The following is a 14,264-nucleotide window of genomic DNA, read 5'->3' on the forward strand; positions in this document are numbered from 1 at the left end:
CATTTGAACAATGCAAGAATATTTGCAAACTGTTGCGTATGTGCAGCGCGTTGCACATTCCAGGCGCGTTGCTCGGTTTCCAGTAAGCAAGTAAACAAAAAGGCTGGACACAACATAATGTAAGATACTGCAGCGACGAGTACATATTTTCTGGCTGTATTCTGCAACCTGCAGAAGAAAAAAAAACACACCTCCAAAAGGAAGCACTTTGGATAAAGAATGCCAAAACGTGTCCGGTGAAGAAAACTGGGCTGTTACACGGTGCTAAAAAGCGTTAATTCGCCCTACAAAAGAGTCAGTCTCGGCTGAAGCAACCGTTGGACATCGCAATCTCTAAGTATGCCTTTTCCTTGGTCGTTGTCGGCGTTGACTAATTGACAGTGTTTGGTTTGCAGGCAGGAAACGAAGACCGTCTTTAGAATTCAGAAGTAGCTGGTGTAAGAAGGCCTGTATTGGAGAGGGGTCCTTCCAAGTAGCTGTGTTGATAGAGAATGAAAAGCCTTTTTGTTTGCTTACTTACTAATAACGTTTTTGCCTTCATCCTTGCAAGTGCCTTCTTAAGGATGTAGAATTGTTTGGAATACGTGTACTCTCCGCAGCATTAATGTGGAGTCGCCTCTAAAGTTTTTACCTGTGCAGTTACAGCGTAAAATCAGGAGCATGCGTGCTTTGTGCCATTTCGGTCTATTTATTTGAACGGAAGTTACTCTTTTAACGGGGCTGTTTTTTTTTCTAAATTAAAAGAAAACACTCAGGACTGAGGTTTTAGCAATGAATAGCTGTTGTTTCAAAATCGGCTGTTTTTCGATTATGTTTAAACGGGCTTTTAGTTGTGACCAAGGTTTCAATTTCTATTTCATAAGAAATGGGTTTGCAGGCACACCACGGAATCAATCTCTTTTGGACGAGGTGTGGTTCTTAAAAGAACCGGTGAGTATAAACTCGACGTTTCGGCCAGTGTGCTCTGGCCGTCCTCAGGAGAGTGTGCCAGACTGGAGTGATCCGCAAACCCATTTCTCGTGTTTCATCCTCCATGCAAAGCTTCAAGTCTTACTTACTTTCTATTTTGTAATTCATTCAAAAGCAAGACTATATTTTCCCAATGCGATTTATTGGATGCGATGGTAATGGTTGTCTTTAGATGTCCACTATAATTCCGGTGTCATTTACAGTTTCTTTTAATTTGAAGTAAATGCATTCCTTGTTTGATTTCCAGTAAGCAGACTGTCTCAAAATTGAATTACATTAGTAGAGGGGTTAATATTTGCACCACTGGTCGAAAGTAAGGGTGTTGTTTTCTTGACATGAAAGGCCAAGTTTGCTTTTGGTTCCCAGTGAACATGTATTTCCTTACAGATCCTTTCGGTTTTTTTCTAAAAATTAACGTGAAACTGGCCAGGAAACTTCACCCTCAAATATCGCCAAATTTCTCACATTTTTGTGTGAATACGTTCCAATGTTTTTAAAGACTTTTCTACGGAGTCCCATTCCTCAACTGCAGTCTGACAATTTTGGAACTAAAATCATGAATACGACACTGTTTTATTCAAACCATCAGTATATTTGAAAAATAATTGATACACATGTACACAGTTCTGTCTACTACCACATCAAGGGGATAGATGAACTTGGAAGACACTACAAAATAGTGCTTTCCAAAATAGGTTTCTGAGAAATAATATTACTCCAAAAAGCCAAAAGTATATACAAATGAACGACACAATACTTTAAATATTCAGGTTATTAGTAATGTAAAAACATCATGCAAACTTTCTAAATGGACGGAATTGTGAGATACAAAATTTGAGCACAAAGAGTCTGGGCTCTTACAGGCACAAGCCGGTTAAACATGTAATCTCTGGTCAAATTAATTGTTGCCTTCAATTAACAGGTGGATGTTTCAAACAACTTGAAGAATTTGTCACCGAGGGCTATTTTACAAAGAAAGTAAATACAATGTATAGGAAGTCTATAAACAATGATATTTTTTTCTTGAAAAAAAAATGCAAAATTATGAATGCAACTCTCGAAACTGTTAACCTTCATAGGCATTCCTCTCACAAGAGAATTTAATCACATTAAAAATTAGATCAGTTTATTATCATCTTTCACTGTTTGGGAAAACTTACACTTGGAGTGTTACTTAGGATCTAGCAAAGTGACCCAATAATTCCGATTTCTTCAGACACAACTTTAATTTCCTGACATTGTGATTTGATGAAACCCAAGTTTGCAACTGGAGAAGTGCTAGCAAAAATGAGCAACTGAAATTCTGATATAACTAAGAATTCTGAGATAACTAAGAATTCTGAGATAACTAAGAATTCTGAGATAACGAAGAATTCTGAGATAACTAAGAATTCTGAGATAACTAAGAATTCTGAGATAACGAAGAATTCTGAGATAACTAAGAATTCTGAGATAACTAAGAATTCTGAGATAACTAAGAATTCTGAGATAACTAACAAGTCTTCACAACTGTTTGGGCTAGGTGTTACGTGAGTCAACATCACTGGACCTAACAAGCAGCACTTAAAGTTTGCTTCTGCAGCAGGCGACATGATTTTTTTCCTTCTAAATTGAAGCCCTGTTTAGTGGTGTACAATGTATACAGCGTGTGTTGCAATCAAGATCTGACTGAGTGAGTGTCAACTGTTGCTACACCATCTGATGTTTGTGTGAAAACATACTGCAGTGTTTGCACACAGCTCATGACAACCTTTCTGTGCTCTTTACAGTAACACAAATTTTTATGGAGGGGTATACAGAAACTGTAATGCTTAGCAATATTGATCTTGAGAAGAAAGTACCTTACACAATGTGATTCAAACAGATATCAGAACTAAAACCCAAAGCCAGCAACTCAGAACTCTTGCCTGCTCATACTTGCTACACTTCTGCACAGTCCATACAACAGAGGAATAAACATTCTTGCAGGGATATATTGGACACTGCCTCCATGGAGTCTCTTTGTATGTTCCTGTTGAGGGGGTGTTATCTAAGCAACTGGCTGGTACTGTTCAACTCTCTCCAGCAAGGCCTCTGAGTACCCTGGGGAGTAGTACCTGCAACCAAATCATATGAGAGATCGTTGGAACACACAGCATGCATCAGTCAAGATGGGTAACGTCTCAGCAGCGTAATGACAGGACAGAATATTGCCAAACGCTTACATATTGGATTCATCTTGATCAAGTGAACCAGGCAAATGTTAAACATCCATTACGTAGTTTGTCTTGCATAACAGCATATATGGTTCCATTGTATGATGGCCCTGGTAACTCTTGATAATTCTTTGGTCACATGATCAACACAAATTACAATAGAAGGTAACAACAGCATTGTCCACAAGCCTTTTTTACAATGTATTAGTAATAACTCTTGCCCCAATACAGGTTTTAATCTGAATTAGAAATCTGGCATGTTAGCATTTTATTGTTTAGAGAACTAATTGTGCATCAAGAAATACCTAAACTACCTCATCATTAATGACAGAGTCTGAAATAGTGTCCATGAGAATATTTTGGGAAAGTAAGGGACATTTGGAAACCAGGAGGAATCAATTAGTATTGGTGGCTGCATAGGATCCATGGTTTGTCACAATAGTTCAGTATACATGTATATCTAATGAAATACAAATACACATTAATCCAAAGAGTCCTGAATGCTCGAACTCTCGGAAGATCCAGGACTTTTCAGGCAAGGCAAAGAGGAACACAATTAGAAGGATTAGAAGGATAGCTGACCTGACAATCTCCTCAGGGAAGCAGTTATTGATGGTGTTGATGTACTCATGCAGGGCACTTCCAGGCTCGGCCTTGATCTCCTGCACCTTCTTCAGCCCGCCACTGGTGACAAAGAGGCGGCGGGCGGCAGCGTCGTGGGGCAGCACCTTGCTGAATTGGCCCACAACATGCTTGAGGATGTTAGCTGGGGCATCATGCAGGAGAGGCTCTAAGGCTGGCAGGTGCACACACTTCTGCAGGATGTTCTTCAGGGCCTTCTTGGCCTGACAAAGACAGAGAAGCGATCAATTTTCTCAAAGGTTTCAAACATGTTGGAGTGCCAGCACTGATGCAACACCTAATGCAATTACATATAGGCTGGCAATGTACTACTTTTCTTAGGTTTCATCTTCTGGCAACCTAGACCTAGTTATACTAACTTCATTACTGAGATTGGGTTCGTCAATTCTGATGACCTTCATATAAAGGCACCCCCCCACACCCACATTTGAATTCCAATTCTCCCTTTCAAATAGTTCTCACATAACGATGCAAGCTTAGGCGTGAGGTCAAAATACAGACGGTTTAGAAACAGTTGAACGGTTGGTGTTAATCCCCCTTCATTCCGTTCGTCTTTTGGTGTGGGACAGTTCAACGGTTTGAAAAGAACTGTCTGCCCTGGACTGTCTAGCTTCACGAGCAACCCTTGACAACGATGGAGCTTGAGGCTTACACAGCCATGGTTGTGAACAAAACATCCTATTCAGGGAGAACTTCATTGGCCCTGGTCAGCCTTCCTGGCCTGGCCGTGAGGATTAGTGGTTAACACCTTGTGATAGATAGACACAAAATCGACTGCATTCCAGGCTACAGACATTTATCTAGCTTCAGATACGTTTTGAGTGGGTATTCATGACAAAAAAGCATTGCCCCAAGATAATTGTTCGTGTTTAAGCATTTTTTAGACTGGAAAATAAATGCGTTTATATGGGAGTGACGGGGAATGCCAAACACGGTTGCCTCATTTTACCGCCTAATCTATCGTCTATGAAAGGAAATATTCACGTAGACGCAATGTGAATTTATTTGGAACTTCTGTCCCATGTACCATATTCTTTGAAGGTAATAAAAAAAATGTCAAACTCCGCATCAAATAGTGCTGCAAGTATGTGTTTGGTTCAGACAGGGCTTGGACATTTTTTGCTGAACTTCGGATCGGTTGGGTTCGGACATGTACACACATGTACAAGTACAATGCACACTGAGACATGAAAGGCTCGCTACGATCGTGCTGCAAAGGCCTATAAAGTATTTCTACGTGTAAAATTATGAATCTGCTATCTCTCCCGATCCGCGAGCAACTTTGATTTGAATACCTTTTTTTATAAACTTTTTCCCCAGAGTTTGTTTACGAGTCGAGGGTGTGACAGTTTCCGACCGTGTTTTGGCGGTTGTGTTCGGACCATGCTTGACTCAACAAAACGATCATAACATTTGTGCAAATAGAAAAAAACAGCATGCTCATTTAGGACTTTCCTCCAGTACAGAATACAAGATTAAAATCAAATTTCGAGCAAATTGTGTTTTGGTTATTTTTGCGAAATAGATGGCTTTTGAAAACTACGAAAATGGCTTTCGTTACATATCTGAGGGGGAACCTTTCCAAGGACGGCGTGCACGTGACCAAAGGGGCGATTTTTCATCAGCCTCTTTTGAAGGAATAACAGCATTTTGTTATTTGAGATCTGGCAAATTCCATTACAATGCATTTGCACTACGATCAAACCCTTCATGGTCAACTGAAAGGCAAGTTAGGCCACTGCGCGAACAAAAATCTCCTCGCGCTGCGCTGAAGCACAGCATGCACCGAACTGCTTGGCAAAATTTTCATCTGGGGATGCCTTGGATCGAGCGGCATCCAACCAAAATTCGTTTTGCACTCCATTTATGAGACCATTGGCCTAATATGGAACGTCATTACCTTAATATGGAACGTAAGGGCGTGTCTGTCGTAGATTGGCAAATAAAATAATATATCTGAATATACATGAGCACGATTGGATGTAGTGAGAATTTAGAAATGTTATGCAGCGACAATGCCGTACGTTGCGTGTTCTTGGTTGATTTCTGAGTGATTCTCAGCACATGTTTTTTACAACCATCTCATGATGCAGGCCATTGTAAGTTTTAGTATGTTCACACACGTGTGGAGCACGCCGTATAACTCGTTATCCATTTTTCGTTGTGTTTGTTTTTTATTAAATTTTCTTGTATTTTTGTATGTTTTCCCGCGTGCCATCAATGAAATGCCTTATTAAAGCCGTACATCCGAACCAAACAGTTTGGTTCGGTTCAAAAGTGCCTTGTTTGATGTTTTTTGCCTCGGTTCGGCGGTTCGCCTGCAGCACTAGTGTGTGTGTTGTGTTTATTGTTTTAATTTACTGTGCATTTAAGTTTAATAGGTAAAGTCAAACACCAGAGATAAGTATAAAACCCGACATGTTTGTTTTTCCAAAAACAATTTTGTACAGCCACAAAGTATTCAAAGAGTACAAAAGAATCATTCGTACAAAACATATTGCAACGTGCATGCATGTACTATTGACTTCAAGAAAAAACATGTACTTGTATCCTTAAATCGTGTAGGTGCAGCTTCGAAGTAGAAAGCACGTAGTTCGCGTACGTGTCTTCCTCGGTCCTACACATGAAAACCTGCGAGCGCGCAATGCTGAGTCCCAGCTTGTGCACTCGGGCAAAAAAAAAAGGTTTTATCTGTAACTACATGTTGGCGAACAGAACACTACGTCGTGTATGATTCAGGTAAATACTATTTCGAGTTAGTACATTCGATTCTGCAGGAATACAGTTTGGTGTGTATTTAACTCGGGATATCGAGACAAAATATCAGGATTACAGGGTATTGAGACCTGAAAAGACTAGGTCTGGAAACTGACAGCGCAACACAACTACTCAATACACGTGTTTTATCAGGATGTTTAAAACAGTCTGCCGATATAAATCCTCCTGTGGAGCTGCAAAGTAAAGAGCTATTGTTATGACTAATCCACCAGACCGCAGAAGTCTATGATGCCGCAATGCGATGAGCTGTCCATTGTTTACTGGAAGCTGCAGAGTGCAAGGTGTACTCGACCGCAACGGTTTGGCCAGCCTCGCTGAAGCGTTTGTCTGTTCGATGTTGACCGTCCGTGAGGCTTACCGTTTACAAAGCGTTGGACGCTTTCAAAAGCGTTTGTATTTTGACCTCACGCCTTAAAGGTCTGTGGCCAAGGGGAAATCTATGCATTCTGAGCACTGTACATGGGTAAACCAACGAAGTGATGGAGCCCTCACCACTTCTTTTAATGGTGCCATATACTATTCTTATGCAAGTCCACCTAATTATGTGACTTATTACTATTTTGCATTGTCTTATCTTTGAACTGGGTGTCTGCACAGGTTTCATCCAACACTACTAAAACAAAATGTTCTATCCTCCCTTCCTATCACTAGAAGCGAGAATCTTAGTAGAAATGTGCACTGACAAAGCCATCCAAGAAAAGTGTAATTCTGTACCCATAAACATTCAGGTGTGTTTTGGAGGAGTCACCCACAAGATTTTATGTTTAACGCCAGACAACTAGACTAAATTTCACTGTTTCAAGGGGGTGTTAACTGAACTAATGTATCATGTACAATCACACTGCATGCTCCCATCTCAAATGATGGTGTTCTGTGCCAGTTATTTGGTACCTTGGTCTGCAGATCCTCAGAAGCATCGGCCCTTAGGTAGCATTGCAGGAGTCTTGGCAGCACATTGGCCACAGCCACCGCCTTGGCATGTTCCGGGGTGTGTCTGCCTATCTGGCCCAGTGCCCAGGCAGTGGCAGCCTTGATGTGGTCTTGGGGCTCCTCAGCAAGGGCGATAGCAAGCTGAGTCACGCCCTGAAAGGCATGCAGGAGAGGAAAGAAAGAATTGATGAAAAAACATAGCAGAGTTGAAATAAAGTGATCCCAAAAAATCAATGATCTTGTAGCAAATTGTGAAATGCATGCCATACTCAAAATCTAAAACACTTTAAGAAAAACAGTGCCTTTCCCACAATCATGACCTCAATGATTTACAATAAACAAAAAACAAAACTAAAAGTCAATAACAGCAAATTCTGACTCCAAAAGCATTCACAAAGGTAAGGATGGTCAGTTGTAATGTGCGTAAGACTAATCGTACAGTATTTTGGGAATTTCAAATACAATTTACTAAGGATTACACAGGACCAAATCTGTACCTTAGATACAATGACTGCCATAGCCAAGTTCTCAGAATGTGCAGCCACATAGCCCAACATCATCACTCCAGGCAGTCTCACGTTACCCTCTGACTCCCCAACATAGTCTACCACAGCAGCCACACCGCCGGCATTGACGATCAGCTGTGACAGCTCAGGTGTATGCTTGGCAATCTCTCGGATCAGTGTGGCCACGTTCTTGCGCACGTACTCATCTTTGTCCTTCAGGCAGGTCAGGACCGCTGGGAAGATTTCGGCTTCCACCACCATCTCGGCTAGGTCCACCGAGTGCTTGGAGATCTGGCTCAGGGCTGAGAAAACTTGACGCTACAAAGAAAGAAGTGAGAGAGAAAGTCAATCATCTTGGTGCAACATGGAAAAGACAATCCATAAAGACGCAGACCAACATGTGGAGATACATGCTTTAATTTGCACGTGCTGTGATTAAATATACAAGGTCAGGACCTTGTTATTACATGCAGTCATCGGAGTCCTTGATTCTACAAAGACAGAAGGTTTGGAATGTTACACAGAAACACAACTTTGAAATAAAAGGGAATACTCTCAGTTGAGAATGCTGGCATTATTTCAACGTACAGCGTTACTTGGGCCAGTTCTAATTGGGAACACAATAAGATACAAGTGTTCTCAAGGGAACTAAGCTATTAATGAGTTTTGACCTGTGACAGAAGTTGGTTTAAACTTACCTACCCACATGACAAGACAGCTAACCTAATGTACACAGTGCATTCCCTCAAAGTTTGGCCACTGTTTGATGGCTCTTACTGATTGGCCTTACACACCTCACATACCACTGACAGATGGGCTATCTTTAATAAATGCCACATCTGAGCACTGCTATTTCTAAACCACCTTAAACCCCGGACACTTCTGGAGGGAGACTATGAGCTCATGCCAAAACCATGTAGTAAGAGTCATGCCAAGTTAAATGGGCAGTACTTCCAGGTTTTCCTTGAGGTTTTACAAGCTTTAACAGGGTTGTGCGTAGTACACAAGGGTTTATCCCTGCTTAATTCTGCTTGCTTCCCTGACATTCCATGTACCTTGAGTTTCTGGTCTTGGTTGAGAATCATCTGTGCCAGGTGAGCTATAGCGCCAGCATCCACCACCGTCTGAGCCAGCTCTGGGGAGTGCTTGCAGATGTCACTCAGGGCTGAGGCAGCGATACGCTTCAAGCAGAGTTCAGGCTCCTGAATACCCAGGACCAGCAAGGGAACGGCTCCTGCATCCACCACTGACTGTGCCAGCTCTGGGGAGGTGCAAGCGAGTCAAATTACTGAAGGCTTCATCTTGGCAGACATACACTCATTTTGAGGCATTTTCCAAACAAAAGTATTATTATGAAACAATTTGATTTCAATACACTGAGAAGAATCCCTTTTGGACCTGAAATTTTTAGCAGAAACAAGGTCCCACTTCTAGAGTTCTTTCTGTGTTTGCCTTCCAACTGCAATACCCTAATCTTGATAAAAACCTGGTATTGAAACTCATGGCAGGGTTTCACAATGCAGAAAGGCTTCTCTTGCAATATATTTGAGGTACCAACACCCTACCAGCATTGTGCCTTGCAATGTAGCCCAAAGCCCAGGCGGCAGACTCCTTAACGCTGGGATCAAATTCCTCCAGGCAGATGACCAGGGCATCTAGGGCACCGCAGTCTACCACAGACTGAGCTAGCTCAGGGGAATGCTTGGCTACAGCACGCAGCACAAAGGCAGCCGCCTTCTTGTAGAACCTCTGTGAAAAGAAAACTTATGTTCAATATCTGCATCAAGACAGCATCATTTCCTCCTTTGTGAGACACGCGTATAAGGCTTTAACATAACATCACGCAGACTGAGGTATGCCATCTACAGCTGTTAAGTCTAATGCTCATTTTTGTACGAAAAATGTTTCAGAGTTTAAGTGTAAAGAATGTTCCATTAGCTCCCTTCTCTATGTAAGAATTTTTCAACAGATTTGTAGGAGGGTCCCTTGCAGAAATAGGGAGTTACAGTTGAGAAGGCACCAATCAAACAAAGGAAAAAGTTAGATCTATTTACATTTTGTTCGGCCAAGGAATAGACAAGCTGTGGGAGGATGTCTCCCTTGACCACTGCTTCAGCTAAGTCCTCGTTGTAATTGGCTAGACGCCCCAGTGCCAAAGCTGCTGTCTGCTGGATAGTGGGAACAACATCCAACAACAGCGGCCGCAGTAGTGACATCACACCTGTAGCAGAGAAGAAAAATGTAATGAGCGATGGTGTGAAGAAACTGAAGATTGGAGGGAAACATACAGGACTGTCGACAAAGACGAAAAGTATTACATTTACTGAACCACACAATATGAAACTAATACAGTACAGTGCAATTGAAAGTTAACCTCAAAAGTGGGACAATTTTTCACACTTTTTCCCATCAGAGCAAATGAAGATTCATTTCACACATTGTGAAAAATTTTCCCCTCAGTGGGGAAAATTTTCACACCTTCTTTTCACAAGTGGGAAAACTTTTCACAAGTGTGAAAACTTTTTACTTGTGCGAAAAATTTTCAAAGGTGGGAAAACATGTCACAAGTGGGTAAACTTTTCACATGTGGAAAAAAATTCATACATTTTTCACAAGTGGGAAAATGTTAAAACCTTTTTATCCAATTGAGAAGGAAATTAACCCTAGCCCCAACAAATCAATTATACAGTATTAACAAATATACATGTAGCTGAACAATTGCCAAAAACATCCCCCAGCCACGCTTTATTTGTGTTTAAATGTACAATTTTTTTTAGTAAGAATTGAGAGTAACAAAGTCAGAAAAGCCACCAAGTATCATGATACTGTTTATTTATTTTGGAAAAGCAGTAATAAAAACAGTGATTACCGTAAACAAAATCTCGAAAGGCAGTCCGTATCCGCCCTTGTACAGCAGCACGTGTGAGGCTTCCGCGTGCAGACGCCATAATGACCGGCCACCGTGCACGCATGCCCGGCCACCGCCATTTGGAAAATCATGGTGCACTTCAGTGCTCGGTGGGCAAATGTGGCCACATTCACAGTCAATCTTTCTAAGGTGTTTTTGATCCATTTTTTCCAAAAATAATACCTAGTTTCTTGTACATGCACCAGAAAGCCTCTAAAATTCCACTTGATCAAACTTCCAGAAATCTTTTTTCGCGGAATTTTCGATGATGATTTCAGACAACTCAAACCCTATCCATTCGTATAAAAATTGATGAAAATTAGTGTGGTCCCTGGGGCTAGAAATCTATTTAATGCATCATGTCTTCGGGGAGTTGGGCGACCATGTGTTGTACACAAAAACGATCTGTGCACGTAACGCATGCGCAGTGGCCCGTTTCGGTCCTTACACACATAGGCCTGGTAAAAACCACAATTTACATCCGTTGAGAGTGTGTTTGCACCATGCCTCTGATGTTGACGGCATCCAGAATCTATCTATCTGACCTTGACGGGCAGGTTTTCGCACTGATATTTTCACACCTTTTTCACACACTTTTCGCATTACTTTTGCATAGATTTTTTTGCAAATTTTTGCCATTTTTGTACATTTTTGCATGGTTTTTGCAATTTTTTTGCGCATTTTTGCACATTTTCACACCAGATTCATTGCAAATTCACAGAGGGGAACGGTACATGTAGCAGTCAAAATGCAAACTTCGCCTGCGAATGCAAATTCCTTTCCCATTTTTCACAGTCGTTTTCCCAGGGTTACATTTCAATTGCTCGGTACTGTAAATATCAAAAGCAGATAGCAAAAACAACAAAAAGCATAAGCCTCGAAAAACAAGTTGGCAAAAATGGTTGTTGTGGCCCTGAGGTGAATCAACTCATGGGCTAGTCTTTTCTCAAGCATGAGCATTCCACACAGAGAGGCTAACTTTCAATGACAACAGAGATCGCCTTGACCCAAATGGCTTAGTCAGAATAAAACTATGTAACCAGGATGAATTGAAATCTGCTCCCAGAACGGAGAAGCCCATTCCCTGGACACTTCCTCTGTATGCATATCTTACCAGCATTTTGTAGAAGCTCAATGTTCTGGGATCGTGAGGCCAATTCAGCAATTGTTTGAACAAAGGTCGTCCTTGCCTTCTGGTACTGCTCAAAGACTGTAAGAAAGAAACCGTTCATACCGATTAATTTGAATTAAAATAATCATGCTTTAATTATGGACTTAATTATTAATGATGGGCCAAAAAGAAGTCTATCTTGTGTTTTTGGATACTTGGAAACTTTGTCAAGGCAAATCTTCATCTGGTTGAATGTTTGCACCAACACTGTGGATACATATTCATGAAATGGAATTCAGACCTTACCTTGTGCAAAAAAAATCCCAAAGCCAAACTCATGAAGACAAAATGAGGCCTCCTGAATTGTATTGCGGGAATTTATTTGAATTATCTTGTGATGTTTTGGGGGAAGAAAAAGCTTTCCAAAATTGCCCATGGAGGGTCTTGAATCTGGGTCTCCTTGTCTTAAGCTGCAGTCACAGTTGAGTGTCGGTCACTTTGCCCCATTTCCACTTCACCCCATTAACACTTCACTCGATTTATTATTGTTCATTCTGTTCTGCAGTAACAGAGGCATAGCCCTAGATGCAACAAGTAAAAACATCAACGACTGGAGAATCCAACTTTCAAAGACCAAAACAATGCTTCCAATTTCCCAACCACCGGACCCAAATTTTTCGGCAAGACCCTAAAATTGTTATTGGCAAGTTAGAAAAAGGTTTTCTTCGTGTTTTGTTGTCGTTGTGGCAAAAACACATGTGCAATGCGCTGGTTCCTGCTGTGCCGCACCCACGTACATGATGTAAGAGAATGCTTGATGAAGTGTGGCAACCAGCCTATTCATGCCACGGCGACCGTACATGCACGTTATCTGTCACGCATAAAAAAAAATCGATGTCGCAAGATTTCTGCACGTTAATTCTCAGTATGTATTTTGTCTATTTGTGTGTTTTCTGTGTTCATCAGATTAATTCTAGGTTGTGTTGCTCGTACTTGAAGCGAGCATGTTTCCACACAATTTCCAGTGCGCTGAGCTTCATCTGATCGCATGGGTAGGCCTACAGCTGTCTGGATGCACTGGCAATTACCAGAACGATGTGAACAGAATTGTGTGTTGCTTTGAAATAAACTTGAAGGGGATGAGAAATAACCCCGATGCTAGTCCAACCAAATGTATTAATTCACCATAATGGTCAACGCAGTCGAAATAAATTTAATGCCGTAGAGTGTTCTACAATAACTAGGGTAGAGACATGCATAAATGAGTGAGGGTGCTGTTGATTTGGGAATTCATTTTCTTAACTAGGACACTGTGACTAAAATTTGTCTTTTTCCGCACGCTCTAGCTCCTCTATTTAATTTCCAATTTCAGTTTTTTGAAATTTCAAATGAAGCCAACATTTAATTCATTGAAATAAGGCATGAGTACGAACAAAGATTTTATGAAAATACATGTATGCATTTAAAGCTTTTTAGTCAAAATCCACACTCATTTTTGTTTTAAAAAAATCACAGTTTGCTGCATTAAACATATACAAAAAATGTCCCAAAAGATCTCAAAATATCCCAACTTTAAATCAGTATTTCATTTGCTTTTCAGGCACTGATGGAATCCAAATTTATATCAAAATGTTTCTTTTGACATCCTCTCCAAGATCACGTCAAAACAAAACAGAAAAAAATAGTTCAAAGATTTATGATCCTCCCTAACGAGGGCCTACATGCAGGCCTAGTAACAAGTTACACGTCCTTTGTGGAACTCCCTTCTCGACCATTTTGGAAGAGGCTTAAGTTGTAACACACTCGTGCACAGACGGCAAAGTGGGGCGAAGTGGAAATGGGGCGAAGTGGAGATGGGGCGAAGTGGAGATGGGCGAAGTGGAGATGGGGCGATGTAGGAGTGGGGATGGAGCGAAGTGGTTACCGTTAGGGGCGACGAGAGATGGGGCGAAGTGACTATTAACCTCACAGTCTGGGAATAGACTTAAGTTTACTCACGACACACCTGAATCAGGCAACGTATATTGCCTTCTGTTTATGAGCACAATCATACCTTGTAAAACTTGTCTTGAACTCATCTTGTACTGGTTGGATTTTCAGCAGATTTCCCGATATTAGATCTAAGTATAAATTACGATCGGCTGGCAGTCCACCGCACGTATGATGTAGCCTATCGCGGTTGACGTTTCACGTGTGTTGCTATTTTGTTGCCAAGGGAAAAGTTC

The 14,264-nt window shown here is 41.2% G+C and overlaps 1 protein-coding gene across 1 annotated transcript; it reads right to left on the minus strand.

Moving 5' to 3' along the window:
- Positions 1–1,518: 1,518 nt before the first annotated feature.
- On the minus strand, positions 1,519–14,252 carry LOC110989320 (sperm-associated antigen 6). Its single transcript, XM_022253622.2, has 9 exons — positions 14,093–14,252; positions 12,043–12,138; positions 10,075–10,241; positions 9,586–9,769; positions 9,076–9,281; positions 8,012–8,338; positions 7,476–7,667; positions 3,747–4,009; positions 1,519–3,065 (listed from the first exon to the last, which is right to left on the minus strand). Exons 1-9 carry the CDS (start codon positions 14,115–14,117, stop codon positions 2,999–3,001), a joined length of 1,527 nt encoding a protein of 508 aa, XP_022109314.1. The 5' UTR covers positions 14,118–14,252; the 3' UTR covers positions 1,519–2,998.
- Between the last annotated feature and the right edge of the window lie 12 nt (positions 14,253–14,264).

This window comes from Acanthaster planci, linkage group LG17 (assembly GCF_054643075.1).
Source record: "Acanthaster planci isolate LZ-2023a linkage group LG17, COTS_SCS, whole genome shotgun sequence".
Classification (NCBI taxonomy): domain Eukaryota; kingdom Metazoa; phylum Echinodermata; class Asteroidea; order Valvatida; family Acanthasteridae; genus Acanthaster; species Acanthaster planci.